The sequence below is a fragment of the Alligator sinensis genome, unplaced genomic scaffold, assembly GCF_000455745.1.
Source record: "Alligator sinensis unplaced genomic scaffold, ASM45574v1 scaffold186_1, whole genome shotgun sequence".
Lineage (NCBI taxonomy): Eukaryota > Metazoa > Chordata > Crocodylia > Alligatoridae > Alligator > Alligator sinensis.
The window spans coordinates 55,201-71,005 of record NW_005842904.1 but is presented as its reverse complement, the minus strand read 5'-3'; the positions used below and the strand labels follow the sequence as shown (position 1 = coordinate 71,005).

At 45.6% G+C, this 15,805-nt stretch overlaps 1 protein-coding gene across 1 annotated transcript; it reads left to right on the top strand.

Moving 5' to 3' along the window:
* Window positions 1-10,689: 10,689 nt before the first annotated feature.
* LOC102380049 (olfactory receptor 10A7-like) lies at window positions 10,690-11,673 on the top strand. The gene has a single exon (XM_006035987.1). The coding sequence runs from the start codon at window positions 10,690-10,692 to the stop codon at window positions 11,671-11,673; it is 984 nt and encodes a 327-aa protein (XP_006036049.1).
* Window positions 11,674-15,805: the final 4,132 nt, after the last annotated feature.

The following is a 15,805-nucleotide window of genomic DNA, read 5'->3' as shown; positions in this document are numbered from 1 at the left end:
GGATAGGAATGTAGAGACTGGAGATACCAGCAATGGCTACCCACTAATCTTCATAATGAATTGTCTTTATAAATCCTACATACAAGTTTTGTGTCTTCTCTATTTTAAATATGGTGGAAGTGAAACATTTGGGGGAAAAGAAGGAATGGAGGACAAGAGGCAGGTTTGTAATGTGCAATGGGTATTATAGGTGCATCTTTCTGTAATTGTTGTTATGCTGTTTGTTTAATATTTGTGTAGGAAGGAGAACTTGGTGAATAGTTGACAAACTATGCCACCTCGAAATATTCAGGGAAAAATGTTAGTTGAAAAATTCATAAATGTGCAGAAAATAAGAAGAAGATTGCAACTATATTGTGTCGCACCAGTGTCACCTCCATGTTTGACAGGGTCCTCTAGGGAGGCACGATATAAATAGTAAATTTGATATACCCTGATTCTAATAGGCCTTTTGATACTGTCCCAAAAAATATTAATATAAGCAAAGTGGAAAAATATATTCTGGAGAAAAACACTTCAAAATGGGCAGCAACTGAATGGCATGTTCTAACAATAGTTAACCATGGCTCATGTCAAATTGGGGGGAGTTTCATGTGTGGCCATCAAAGGATTTGTCCTATGTGTGATATTTCCTTTGATGACATGCATGCTAAAAGAGAGAATAAATTTATAACATTATATCACACTGCTTATCCAATGGTACAACTCAGATTAATGCTTTATTCCTTTTGGAAAAGTAGATACCTTTAGGTAACTAACCGGCATAATAAAGCTGGCATTTCACTTTATGATCACTACCCTAATTATTGGACTGTTTCCCTCCCCTCCCCATTTCTTAATCTCCAGCATTCTTCCCAGAGAGACAAGTTCGGTAGTTACTATGTTTTACTCAGTGCCGAAGAGACTTTAAAAAGAGTACTGTATGAGGTTTAAAGCAACTTACTTTAAAGAAGACTTTTAGTGGAGGATTTTGAATATAGGTTAGTTCAGGGGAGGGCAAAATACTGTCTGTGGGCCTGATTCATCCCACAGTAGGTCACTTGTCCTCACCCCAGCCCAGGCAAAGGGGAAGCAGGGGTTATGGCACGTGTGGCCGGTCCCACTGCCTCTGGGCATGCAGCACAGCTTAGGCAGGACAGCTGCTAGAAAGCCAAACTCCATTTCCCAGCAGCCCCAGTGTTGGCTCCTTCTAGCTGCTGCTGCCAGACCCATCCCTGCTGCCTGGGCACCCCAGCCCACCCACCCTGCACCCACTGACATGGCCAGGACCCACATAGGCAAGGCACATACCTGGGCAGTGGGGATGGGACTGTAGGCAGGCGGGGAGCCATGTCCAGGAGCAAGATGGGCAGGCAGGCTAGGTCCCAGATACAGCTCCTCGTCTGCTCAGACACTCTTCCTGTCTCCCTGGCTGTGTGCTCTGCCTGCACGGGTCCCAACTGGTGTCCGTGGGTAGCGAAGGATCTCTGGGCACTGACAGGGTGCGCCCCGGCCCAGGGCTGGGGTCAGGACTGGGGCAGAGCTGCTATCTACTCCTTGAATGCCCCTGCCCATGGTACTGGCACCCATGACATAGGCATGAAGGCAGCAGTTCATGGCTCTGCCCCAGCATCTGCCTTGCATTATCATTAGGGCTGTGCAAAATTTTGCCACCAGTTTTGTTTCGAGGTCAAAACAGCAAAATCAAAACAGAATAGATATGGTCAAAACAGCCTCAAAACAAAATGAAGCAAGTCAAAACATTTCACCATTTTGATGCTGTTTTGACATTTTGCTCATAAGCTATAATGGGGAAGTTTGAAAAAGCCTGTAACTTTGTCATTTCTAGCCATATTTGGAGGACACTTGCAGGTAGCCCCTTCTGAGGGCATGCAGTGTTCAAGGTATCAAGAAGATAGGTGCAGAGGTTTCAGAGAAACTGCACCCAAATTCTTGAGAGCCAAACTTGTGTCACGTGTATGTGTTAAGCCACAGCAGGGTCAAAACTTCAGGCGTGCTAGCCTCTCTGGAGGCCACAGAGCCTGCCAAATTTCATGGAGATAGGTGCAGGGGTTTGGGGTAAACTGCACCTCAAGCTGTGGATAAGGAAAACTCATGCCATGAGTGACTCTGTGTGTGTGTGTGTGTGTGTGTGTGTGTGTGTGTGTGTGTGTGTGTGTGTGTAAAGGCGCAGCAGGGTAAAAGCTACAGGCCTGCTAGCCCCTGCTGAGGCCACGAAGCCTGCCAACCATCGAGGATATAGGTGCAGGGGGTCTGGGCTCTGGGGCCCTGAACCTCTAGCTGCTGACAGGCAAAATTCATGATATGGGTGCTTGTACAACTGCTGCCTCTCATCAGGGAGCGGGGCTGAATATCCCCCATCACTTGCCACCACAGACCTGGGAGTAATAATTGACCACAGTATGAACATGAGTCAGCAGTGCGATGCTGAAGCCAGCAGGGCCAACATTACACTGGCATGCATCAATTGATACATCTTCAGCAAAACCATTGCAAAGAAGTGATTCTCCTGCTCTATTTGGCTCTTCTCGGCTTAACACATACACGTGACACAAGTTTTTGCATTCAGGATTTTGGGGTGCAGTTTCTCTGAACCCCATGCACTTATCTCCTTGAAACGTGGCAGGCTTTGGTGCCTCAGCAGGGGCTACCATGGCTTAACATATACACGTGACATGAGCTTTGCTTGCAAGAACTTGGGGTGCAGTTACTCTGAACCCTGCACCTATCTTCTTGACACTTGGCATGCTTCATTCCCTCAGAAGGGGCTACCATTCCTGCAAGTTTTTCAACCAAATCAGGCTGGAAAATAAAAGATATAGCCTGTTTCGTCCTTCCCCACTATATCCTATGGAGGGAAGGTTGAAACAGGGTCAAAACAGCAAAACATTTCGACAAAACAGAACATCTGTTTTGACTTGAAACAAAAGTTGAAACAGAACACTGTTTCATCAAAATGTTGACGAAACACTGGTCGAAATAGAATGCTTCTGTTTCACGCAGCCCTAATTGTCATCACCCACGTTCACTATCACGATCCCAGTCCCCAGCCCTGGACACGCCAATCCATCCTGCTTCCAGATGCTCCCTGCCTGCCTGTGGCCCCACCCAAGCCACTTAATCATGTGTAGGGGCCACTTAGAGCGTTTGAATGAGTTGGGGGGCGGGAATGTGGTGGGGGCTGAGTCAACCCACTAAAGCTCACTGAAACTCCCTAAGTGACCCTCTGATCAAAGTAATTGTCTAGTCCCTTGTCAGGGATGGCTTAATCCTATCTCAGAGTACAGAGATAGAAGAGGTGACCTAATGAATTCTCTCTGGTCTCTTAATTGACTCAATAACGTGGTTTGACCAGGTTCAAGAGACATGGAAAGTATTGGGAGATAAGTAAATCCTCACTTCAGAAGTAGGGGTTTCAGGACAATTAGAATCTGCCTAAATTTCAGGTACAACATGTACCTGTGTCCTGTTTCTTAAGGCTTCCTTCCAGCTGTGGTTAAACAATTCCTTGTTTTTAATAGACTAGTTTATGCCATATTATTAATGGATGGGGTAAAATAGACACATGCTGGTGGCTCAACAACCACGCAATTGGAGGAAAAAAATCAAATTGGGTCTGAGCTAAAACTAAAGATGCTTACGCAAGTTACATTTTTTTGTGTATCTGGCCCCTAAATGCATTCTACAGCCTTGACTTAGTACACAGGCATGGCTGCAGAGCACTTTAAAAATAGTCGATTGCACAAAAATTAACCCTAGTCAAATGAAGCATTCGATTAAGGTGCTCTAAAGCAGAGTGCCTTGGGGAACTTGTGCTCCCACCAACATTAATTTTTCACTCAGGGATGGGGCTGTTAGTTGGGGAGGGAGGGCAAAAGGGAGGGAGCCGCCAACACAGAGCCAGCTGCTTTTGAATGGGTTAAGTGGAGGGGAGTGGGGTTGGAGGGAACTCCCTTATCTCACAGACTCCCCCCCCCCCCACCCTCTCCAGGAGCTGGGGCAGCTCCAACAGTCACCCGGAGCCTGGCAGCACTCAGCTACAGTGGCCCCACCTCCCAGGCAGCATGGTGTGCCCTGCCACGCTGTGCTGCACCTCTGTCGTGGGGCTGCTGCTGCGTGGGTGCCAGGCAGGGTTGCAACCCCCGCTGCCCCCCACTACCCTGTGCTGCATGGAGGGACTCTGACATGAGGACCCAGAGGTCCCAATCCCCACTCCTTCAGCCAGTGAGTGTGGGGCTTTATTCTTTTTTTTTTTTAAGCTCCGCAGTCACCTGCTGCAGGAGAGGTGATTGGAGCCTCTGTATGCTTGTGGCAGAGCCCCACCATGCAGTGCGGGGCAGTGGGGATCGCCCTCCCCGGAATCTGCCACCCATGTAGCAGCTGTCGCATTGTGCAGGTGAAGCATGGCTTGGCTTAGCGCCACGCGCTGTCTGGGAGCTGGGGTGGATCCTGCAGTCCTCTGGAGCCTGGCAGTACTCAGCCCCAGCTCCCAGGCAGCATGTGGAACCCTGCTGAGCTGCGCATCATGTGCACCATGGGGCAGCTGCTGCATGAGTGCCAAGCAGGGGAGGCAATCCCCGCTTCCCCCCACTTCCTCAAACAGTGGGGGGCTCTTCCATGAACACTCAGAGGCCCCCATTGCCACTCTTGCAGCCGGTGAGTTTGGAGGTTTGTTTTTTTGTTTGTTTTTTTAAGTGCCGGGACTAGTCTCAGGATGGGCTGGGGATGGGACCAAGCAGGACAGCCATGGGGGCTCCTTCCATGGCTCCCTGCCCAGGGAGAGGCAGGCACATCTGGATGAGCTGCTGGGCTGTACCTGCCTTTCCCCAGCTGATTTAAATCATAGAATCTGTCCGAATCAGCACCAAATCTTCCAAAGTTGATTTGGCTGAATCAATTCAGGACAATGATACGAATCTAAGAATTGAAACACTGCCCTCTGAATTGACCAAATCTTAATCTGAATTGAATAATTCTCTATTTGCACAGTCCTACTGTCCTGTCCTGTTCACACAGAGGCCAGTTACCAATTACTAGGATATCCATAAAAACATTATTTAACTACTGCCTTAGCAACTGCCACATGGTCATGGAGTATAAATTTGTGTGTCTTAAGGCTCACTGGAGACTGCTGAGGGTCCATCTGGATGCAGGTGAATGTTAAGCCTGTGCAAAGTGGCTAGTGTTCACTTAGGATTCATATTCAGCCGATTCGGGGGACAGTGATTTGATTTGGTGACTTGAATCACTGTCCAGAACTGATTCAGCTGAATCTGATTTGGAGATTTGGCTGCTGCCAAATCTCTGAATCTCTGAATCAGGCAGGCCCACCCCCCGCAGCCAAGCAATAGCTGCCCTGCCCACCCCAGCTCCCCGCACTTTGAAGAAAAAAAAAAGCCCCGACTCAGTGGATGATGCCAGGTGGGGGGTGATCCCTGCTGGCCCCAGCTGCATGAGGGGCTCTGCACAAGTCCCCCATCCCCACACTCACTCCGCTATCCCCACCATGGGTGCCTCACCCAGGCCAGCTCTGGCCCTTAAAGAACCTCCCCCCCTCCCCAAGAAACCCCCCACATTCACTGTTCCTGCTGGGCAGGGGGTGCAATACTCACTGCCCCCTGCTGCCTTGCACCATGTGAGGGGCTCTTTATGGGCCCCTGAATCCCTGAGGCCACTCCAGGAGGAATGAGTCCTAGGGCTTTTCTCCATTTTATTTTCTTAAAGGGCCAGAGCTGGCCCTAGTCGGGCACCTGTGGAGGGGCACGGGAAACAAGGGGGGTCAGGGAGCTCATGCAGAACCCCCTTATGCAGTGTGGGGCAGTGGGGATCATTCCCTGCCTGGCAGCACCCGGTCAGCACCGGGGCTTTTTTTTAAAAGGTGGGGAACTGGGGCGGGTGTGATACCCATGAGAGGGCTGGGGGAGCAAGGGTCAGGGGGGCTAGGGTAGTGGGGGGGCTGGCAGGGGGCCCCCCATGGTCCCCTCAACCAGCTGCCCTCATCTGCCCCTATTACTTACCAGCTCAGAGTCCAGCTGCAGCTCTCTCCTGCAGCCACCGAGGACTGTCTGAATCATCAAAGCTCTCTGAATCTTTTCCGAATATTTGGAGAGCATTGAATCAATTCAGACCTTTTACTAGGTCCCCTGATTCGGATTCAGAGTCGGAGATTCAGCCACCGAATTGGGCCAAATCTCCTTCCGAATCGAATCACCACCCAAAGCTTTGCACAGCCCTAGCAACTGTTACATGCCCTGCTTCACAGTCTCTGCCTGCATCTGCAGGGCCAAAGGGGGAGACTGTTCTTATGGTCTGGGCAGGGAAAGACAAGAGGCAAGCAGCCTGCCCCAGTGCCTCAGAGGTCGAGCAGCTCAGAGTCAAACCACAGGGCAGTGTGTGAGTATTGAAAGGTCACTTTAAGAGATTCCAGGAGGAGGGCAGGGTTGCAGTATAAAGTATGGAGAGGTTGCCCGGGGTGGAAAGCCCCTGTGTTCATTTTGCCTTTTTGCATGCCTCCTATTAAAGTGCTGACACAAATCAAGCTTTCAATGAAAGTGCTGGCATGGGTAGGGAGTGGAAACATAGGAGTGGTAGCTTCACAGAGGTGTGGGGACTATGGTCTTATGCAGAATGGGAAGGGTGGCAAAGGGCCGTCATATTGGTGGGCGGAAGGGAGGCAGAAACATGGGGATCAGATGTTAAGCATGACATAGTGAGATGAATGGGAGGGATCGTGGGTTGGCCTGAACCCCCTCCTACATGGTCCTGACTAGAACCTTACCTCAAGGTTCAGGTCTCTGGCCAGGCCAGACAGGCAAGAGGTGTATGCCTGCACTCCATATGTTAGCTTGTGAACTCAGAGGCTGAATGAGGTGTGAAGCAGGGAATTAGCTTAAGCACTCCTCAGCTGAAGGGAAGTTGAAAGGGACACACAGGACAATAGCAACAACATCTCCCCATACAGATGTGCCTTCATGAAAGTACCTTAATCAATAATCACCCAATTCAGTTGAACTTCCCTACCCTACACACCCCCAGTGGGATGTAGGTGCAGGATATACTACTTGGCCTGCCAGAGGTAAGTTGTGTCTGCCTTGCTCAGAACCTAGGCATGCACCCAGAGCATGCACCCTGCAGCAGTACCTGCTGGGGACTGACTGGCTGGGGAGCAGGTCTTCCAAAAAGTATCTGGGGGTTATAGTGCACAGTAATCTGAATATGAGTTAGCAGTGTGCCCTTGTTGCCAAGAAGGCTAATGGCATACTGGGCTGGACTGAGTTCAAACTTACTGGGGGCAGGCAGAGCAAAATGTCTACAAGTTTCATCATGCTGGCTGGGTTCCTGGGACAGGAAGGAGGGAAGCTTCGCTGACATTGCTGTGGGCAGTTATTGGGAGGCTGTGTGGGCAGCTGGACAGGAAGGAGGGAAGCTTCGCTGACATTGTTGTGGGCAGTGATTGGGAGACTGTGTGGGCAGCAGTGGGCTAGAAGTCTGAGGGTTTAGGAGGCTGAGTCCCAAATAAGCAGCCAGAAAATCAAGGCAAGAAATCAAGGACATAGGCTACCTAGAAGCCTGGGAATGTTTGCTGTGTTGTATTGTTGTAGCTATAATTGCTGTAATTGCTTTATATTGCTTTTTTATAATGAATCTTGTTATGATTTATTTTTCATAATATTTTAATCGGTCATTATTGTTCTAGAATTAACCATCTATTTTAAATTTCCTATTGCTTAGCATAAATATATTTGACCTATTGGTCTCATGAGTTTAGAACTTAAATTTAGTATAAGAAAAATACTTTTGTAAGGTCTGTGTTATGTCTGGCATGTTTGAAAAGAGGTAATGAAAGAATGAATTACAAATGTATGTAACTATGTGAAGGAAGACAGTCCTCTCACAGCAGGTGAATCTAGCCTTCTGTGGTTTAACAGTTAAAGTGTGCAGCGATGTCAAGTCAGCAGTTAAAGATTACCAAACACTAAATCATGCCTTCACCCTGATGGTTAAAGACTACAAGCAACAACCCCACTAAAGATGCAGGCCACAAAGCCAGAAGATCGCATCCTACTGATCCCAGCCTGCCAATGGCTAAAGGAGGATGACCTTCACACCTGACTCAGCAGAATCCATAGGCTTGTATGGACAGCTATCGCTATAAAGAATGAACACAAAGAAAAGGCTTTGGGTCTGCCCACCTGCAAGAAGGAGTTTTGGGCACATCCAACAAGATCTGACTCCATTCCTCATGGTCAGTCTAGGTGGTCACCAGACTGACCCGAGCAGCTTTAGAACTTGGTAACACCTTAACCTTTGCAAGACTATCTAACTATTTGTGTTTGTGATAGTTTCTTTTGTATAAATGAATTAATAAATGAGTATGTATGGGAACCAGTGAAGCAGAAAACCTTACTGTTCTTTATTCTTTTCATGTTGCATGTTTTATGTTCCAATAAATATGGCATTGTGCCTTGCCCCCTGATAAGATTCCTGCTTGTTTTTAATTCACACTGTACGTCCTGAGCAGACAACAACCATCTACCTTCATACCTGTCTACATGTCCATGGCAGAGAGGACACACGAGCCCCACTTCATTGCAGCTCAGGAGAGCCATGGAGTCCTTGCCCTGGTCATTTCCTGGGTAGCTATGGCAATTGGCAGTGATGACTGTGTAGTCCACACATTGTGTTACCTGCAACCTAACTTGAACCTTGGCCATGAAACATACAGGGACATTTAGATAATCCTGGGACAGTCTTCCTTCGTGCCTCACCTGAGGTTTACATGTTAAAAGCCCCCCAACACATTCCTGAAAAGTTATGTCTGTGTAGGATAAGAAAGCAGAGAGTCTTCCTCTAATACACCTCAGGGTAAGTCATGTTCTTATTTCTCATGCGTAAATAAAAACAAGTTAAATACGTTTACTCCCGAATGATAAATAATAATTAATGAAGTACTAAACTATGTATCTATTTCATAGTTTCACCCGTTGCTTTTAGAAAAATAGAACTGTTTTTGAGCTCTATACTTGTTTAAGAATGATTGACAATATGAAATGCTAATAAGATCGTTCCCCGAGGGAGATGCCCATAAACACTGCCACCTCGACAAATGAACAAAGGCTCCACTCAGAGTCTGCAAAGATTTTCATATGCAAGAGTGGATTCTCTGCTTCATGGGGAAGTTTGAAGAAATTAAAGCTGTAGGAGACAATATCCCCAAATCTCTGTAAGTACAATTACGTTCTGTCTAGTGCTGTTTTCATTTCCACTTCTTGATCCTGCAATTGCATTTCTATGGATTTTTAAAGGTTCTGAAATGGCAAAAAACAAGGCATGTCTCATTATTTTTGGAAAAGTCACACATGCTATACTGGCTTGTAGTAGAGGTATGCAGAAGGTGACATTTCTACTGCACAAATATATTTTGCCATCCCCTTAACTGTTTTCTGATCTTTAGTTCATAGAAATATACGAAAAGTTAATTTTGCATCAGTTATCTCTGAACTTTTTTTTTTTTTTTTGGAAGTAATCTCCATATTCTAAATTCAATGTTCTACTTCTTTTGGGGTAGAGGTATGTTCCTTTTAGCCCCTGACATGACTGCAGCTAGTGATGCATGTGTAACCTAGCTTCAAAGTATGCAGTTCAAGCTGCAAAGCTACCTGAGAAGCTAAGTAAATATGCTTACGCTGAGATCTGTCCTGCCATGGGTATGCTGCTCCCAGGGACCAGACTAGTTTAGAGACAGCCCGGGTCTCCGCATTGAGACTGAAGTGTACCCCTTCCTTTTTTCACTGATTCTCTTTCCTTTTCTGATCAGAAATCATCAAAGCCCCTTAGAGTGAGCTCAGAACCATTTACATGACAACTTTCTGAAGTCCCTTAATTTGGCAAAATATCTTTAAACAGAAATGTTCTGGCCTCTTCTCATTTTTAACAATAAGTGTCAGAGTCATGAAACTCCTCAAAATTACAAATGTGGTCCATATGCTATGAGTGAACCATGATAATTCCATGTTATGTTTGCAGACGTGTGTTCATGCCCTGTCTCAGTGACTGCCAATAGCTGTCTCCAGTCCATACAACACAAAGCGGGTACCTGCTCCTGTTAGTGTCGGGGTGGCTGGGGGGAATCTGAGATGGCCAAATGCATTGTCAATCATAGACTAGCTCAGTGTACTGTTATCTGTAATACAAGGGTGCCTTTAATAACACTATCTCAAAAGGATACCAGGCTTGGGTGCACTTTTGATGATAGTATAAGGGTTTCTATTTTAAAAATGGGGAAAGGCAAAGGACTTGTTAGGGTGCTATCTTTTGCTGGATCAACTACATAGTTTGGAGAGAATTAGACAAGCTTTTGAATGCAAGATATTCTTCATAACCTGTGACCTGACATATTTGCATTTTTCATGTTCTTTTTAGGGAACAGAAAAATGTTAAAAAAAACAAAAGAGGGAAAGAAAGAATGAGAAAAGGGAGACTAGAGGTACAAGAGAGATTTTTGAGCAAAATGAAATTGTTAATTTTCCTCCCTGTTTATTTAGATGCTACTTATACTGATACGATATCTTACCAACAGTTAAGGGAAAAGAAAAGCTATGAAAAGAAAAGAACTCTCACTGGTGTTTCCACCTTTGCTTTTTCTTTCATCCTGAAGTCTGTGTTTGATTCTTGCTTCCTTTATTCTAGATGAAAAAGGAAAGAAGGCCAGAAGGAAACTTTTCTGCATTGAGTGAATTCATTTTACTGGGGTTCTCCAACTTTCCACATCTTCAGCACTTACTTTTTTCCCTGTTCCTTTATACTTATTTGTTCACCTTAGCTGGAAACCTTCTTATCATTTTCCTTACCCATATGGATGCTGCCCTGCATACCCCCATGTATTTCTTCCTTGGGAACCTGTCCTTTCTGGAGATCTGTTACACAACTGTGAACATCCCTAAAACATTGGCCAGTCTTCTCATGGAGGATAGAAGCATTTCTTTCCTTGGTTGTGCTACACAAAACTCTTTCTTTTTTACCTTTGGAGGGTCAGAGTGTTTTCTCCTGGCCTCAATGGCTTATGATAGTTATATTGCTATCTGCAGTCCCCTGAATTATCCTGTACTTCTGAACAAGAAGACATGCAATGTGCTGGCAGCAGGGTCCTGGCTCAGTGGGATACTAATATCCTTTGTTCTCACAAGCATGGTATTCACTTTACCCTTCTGCAGATCCAGTGTGATCAACCATTACTTCTGTGACATCCTCCCACTGCTGAAGCTGGCCTGTGTGGACACTTCCCTCATCGAGATGTGTATCTTCATGTTGGCTTTGATCTATATTGCCTTCCCCTTTGTGCTGTTCTTCCTGTCATACATACGGATTGTCTCCACTATCCTGAAGACTGTCTCCATTGAGGGCAGAAAGAAAGCCTTCTCCACCTGCTCCTCACACCTCATTGTGGTAATATTTTTCTATGTCTCTGCCTGTATTATATATCTGAAGCCCAAGGCAGACTCCTCTCCAGATACAAACAAGTTTCTTTCTTTATTATATACATTCCTCACACCCATACTAAACCCTATTATTTATACTTTGAGAAATAAAGAGGTGAAAGGTGCTTTTTGGAGACTGCTTGGGAAAAGCAGGCTTGCTTGCATAAAGAAAGTGATTTCTTGTAACTGCCTCTAGCCCAGTTCTTCCTCTCTAGGTTAGACATTCCTTCAATTCCAGTCTTTGATTTGATGCAGGTGATGATGATTCTGCATTAGGATTATCATCATTCCCAAATTAGTGGATATATAGTGGTGTAACCTTGCAATGACAGTAGCATCTGCTGGAAAAGGGTGGAGTCCTTCCAGAAAAAAATCAATGCTATTGTCCATCTTGAACTCCAACAAACAGTAACAGCCACTAGAGGATGTTTGTGGATAGTCTTGGAAAGGTTATTTTTAAGTTTCTGCTTGCAAGACCCACTGTCTGGCTCTTTATAAATACTAATGTAATCTATAGCTAGGTCCCATTGCTATGTCTGTACAATATTGATGGTGATGATAATAATAATAAGAAGAAGAAATTAAGGAAGTGAGAATACATTTTTGTTTTACTAATTATTGTTTATATTTATTTTCCCTGCACCGTCTGTTCTTCCTTCCTTACATGCTGCTTATATTTATCTTTTTATTCCGCCATCTTCAATATCTTCCCGGAGAGTTTACCCAGGTACAGGATGCAGATATTAAGAAGAAAGTTTTAGTTTGGTGTAAAGTATTAATGCTGCAGACCAAATTCTGGTCTTAAATACATATATGTAACATTGGATCACTTCCAGTCATTTCAGTAACAATGTGATGTAAATGTGAGACCCGTTCCCCTAAAACAGCTCGGAGTAGAATGTGATATACAGACCCTTGGAAGTCTCTTTGAGTGTGAAAGGATTATGCAATATTAAGCGCACAACCTCTCTAGGTTGACTAAAGATCGATCTCTATAAACATAAACCAACCACATCTAATCTGAGGTACTTGACATTAAACTTGTCTCAATTAATAAAAAATGGGGAAAAAAAACAACAAATGTCCAAATGTGCCTTTTTACTACAATAAAAAATGTAATGAATGGATACTAAAAATTAAATGAAATTCTTACAGAGAAAATTTCAGAAGTCGCTACATGTCATATTATTTCTGCAAGCTGTTCTTAGCTCAGATTGGAACCACCTCTGCTGGAGCTCCAGGATGGATCCAATGTGCTTGTGCTATGTTTCTTCTTCCCAGCAGGTGCTCAGAACAGGACACACATCTCACTAGCTGAGAAGGAAGTCATCCATGTTGAGTTGCTGACACTTTGTCAGCAGGAGCCAAAGCCCACCCAACATGATCAGTCAGTGTTTTCAATTGCACAGTTGGTTTCGGTCAAATAGACCCTGTCCCTGTTCACAGAGTTCTCACAGCTTGTTCCCCTCACGGCCCCAGCTACCACTCACACTTCAACCTAGTTTCTCTAATAGGGTTTTACTCCCCTCGACATCAGGTAGGGCTGTGCAAAATTTCACCAGCTGTTTTGTTTAGACACTGTTTTGACTCATTTTAAGCTTGAAATAGCAAAACTGAAATGAAACAGAGGGCTTTGAAACAGTCTTGAAATGAAATGAGGCCAGTCAAAATGTTTCAAAAGTTTCTAAACATTCGAGTTTTGAAGCTCATACTGGGCTTGCCTGCAGGGAAACAGAAGGTAAGGAGAGGGAAGGGGAAGAGGGGGAAGAGGAGGGGTAGGACAGCTCTCATTATTGACTGTGTAGGTGGCCAGTGAGTGTCATCCTTCCCTGAGGTCCCTTTCAATCCCAGTGCTCTGGGGGAGGGATGGAAAAACATCATAAAAGGCAGCATTGTTTGAACTGCCCTACTTTCTGCCTTGGTGTCACTTACTGAGGTGTGTGCTCCAGCAGCTCAGTGTCAGACAACTATGGCTAGCAGCACTGATCTTCTAAAGGATTCCCTTCTTGCTAACAAGAGGGATTTCAGTTTTAGAATACCTTTTTCTTTGAGGCTCTTTTATTTTATTATATTCATTGATTAATTCTTTTGAATTTTATAATTATATTGGATAGGATTACTATAGAATTTAATTTATAGAGGGAGGCAAATACATTTATATTTTATTTCTATACATGTAAAGCTTTGCAGCATACATTCATACATAATAGAAATTGTATAGGAAGAAAGATATATTTATATTTGTTTTTATAAATATTTATTCTGTGCACCACACCTACATTTTTCAATTTATATAGGAAGAAAGATCTATTTCTATCAGTTTCATACATTTCTTCATTGCAACACATCTATGTTATTGAATTCATACAGGGAGAAAGACCTATTTCTAGTTGTTTGTATACATTTTTCCTTTGCAGCGCGCACCTACTTTTTTGAATTTATATAGGGAGAAAGATCTTTTTCTATCAGTTTCATTCATTTCTTCATTGCACCTACATTTTTAAATTTATATAGGAATGCAAATAAATTGATACATTTGTAGAAAAGACAGATATGAAGCACACCATGAAGTGTGGTAGAAAGGCAACCTTCAGGATGGAAGAGTGGGTAGAGGGCGAGCTGTAAGTTCCACCCCCCACAAACCTGAGATGCAACCTCTTTCCTCCAGTTAGGAGGGATTAGTCTGCTACAAGGAACAAGGAGAGGGGAGCAGTGCTGGTGCCACTGCCTATGCCCAAGACTGAATCCCCTCCATGAGCACCGGCCATATCTTGCATTCAAAAGCTTGCCTAACTCTCTCCAAGCTATGTAGTTGATCCAGCAAAAGATAGCACCCTAACAAGTCCTTTGCCTTGCCCCATTTTTAAAAGAGAAATCCTTATATCATCATCAAAAGTGCACCCAAGCCTGGTATCTGTTTGAGATAGTGTTATTAAAGGCACCCTTGTATTACAGATAACAATACACTGACTAGTCTATGATTGACAATGCATTTGGCCACCTCAGATTCCCGCCCCCCTTGCCACCCCAACAGTAACAGGAGCAGGTACCCACTTTGTGTTGTATGGACTGGAGGCAGCTATTGATAGCCACTGGGACAGGGCATGAGCACCACATGTCTGATAACATAACAAGGAATAATCATGGTTCACTCGCAGCATATGGACCACATTTGTAATTCTGAGGAGTTTCATGACTCTGACACTTACAGTTAAATGTATCAGCACTAAAATTGGACCCACCTGAATGAATGGGAAGGGCTGCCCTGCAGAGAGACAGAGTTTGTCCCAGATGGAACACTGTAGGCTCTGAGGGCAAGTGAAGCTGTTTGGAGGCAGCCCTGTTGGAAGTGGGAGGGGTGATGTAACCCCAGCAAATTTTGAAATAGAGCCATTAGCAAAAGCCCAGGAAGGGCCCTGGTCTGGGATTGGATGAAAGACTTGGATAAAAGCGGGGAGCAGTTTTCCCGCCAGGGGGAACAAGAGAGAGAGTGGGACAGAAGCACAGGCTGGAGACCAGAGAGAGAGTCTCAACACAGTGGTCCCTCGGAGAGCCCATGGCAGAGCCCTGCAGAAGCAGCAGCAGAGGCTGCATTGGGAGTGATACAGTATCCAGTTCTCTCTGACCCGGGAGCACTGAGGCGGCAGGACCAGAGAGGGTCTTCTTGTGTGGAGACTCAAAGCCTGGGAAGACCCGCCTGCAGCCCAATGTGGCTGGGTGAGCACAGCCGAGCCAGGGAGAGACTGCTGGAAGACTGCCCTGTTTTCCCTGGCGGGTGAGCGGCCCCGGGGCAGGCAAGGCCCAAGAAGGGGCTGCGTTTCATAGTTTCATGGTTCCATAGTAGCTAGGGTCAGGAGGGACCTGAACAGATCATCTAGCCTGACCCTCTGCCACAGGCAGGAATGAATGCTGGGTTCACAAGACCCCAGACAGGTGATCGTCCAACCTTCTCTTGAATTTGCCCAAGGTAGGGACGAGGACCAGTTCCCTGGGAAGTTGGTTCCAGATTTTGGCCACCCTAACTGTAAAATATTGCCTTCTGATCTCTAACCTATACCTATTCTCCACAAGCTTATTACCATGGTCCTTGTCACCCCAGGTGGTGCTGGGAAAAGGGCTTTGCCTATTTGCCGTTGATCCCCCCAGATGAGCTTGTAGGCAACCACCAGGTCCCCCCTCAGCCTCCATTTGCTGAGGCTGAACGGGTTCAGGTCCTTCAGTCTCTCCTCGTAGGGCCTGTCTTCCTGCCCTCTCACCAAGTGGATGGCCCTCCTCTGAACCCTTTCCAGGCTGGCCACATCCCTTTTGAAGTGTGGCGCCCAGTACTG

Bases quoted from the DNA above. Each gene is read 5' to 3' on its own strand.
- LOC102380049 (XM_006035987.1), top strand. From the start codon at position 10,690: ATGAAAAAGGAAAGAAGGCCAGAAGGAAACTTTTCTGCATTGAGTGAA.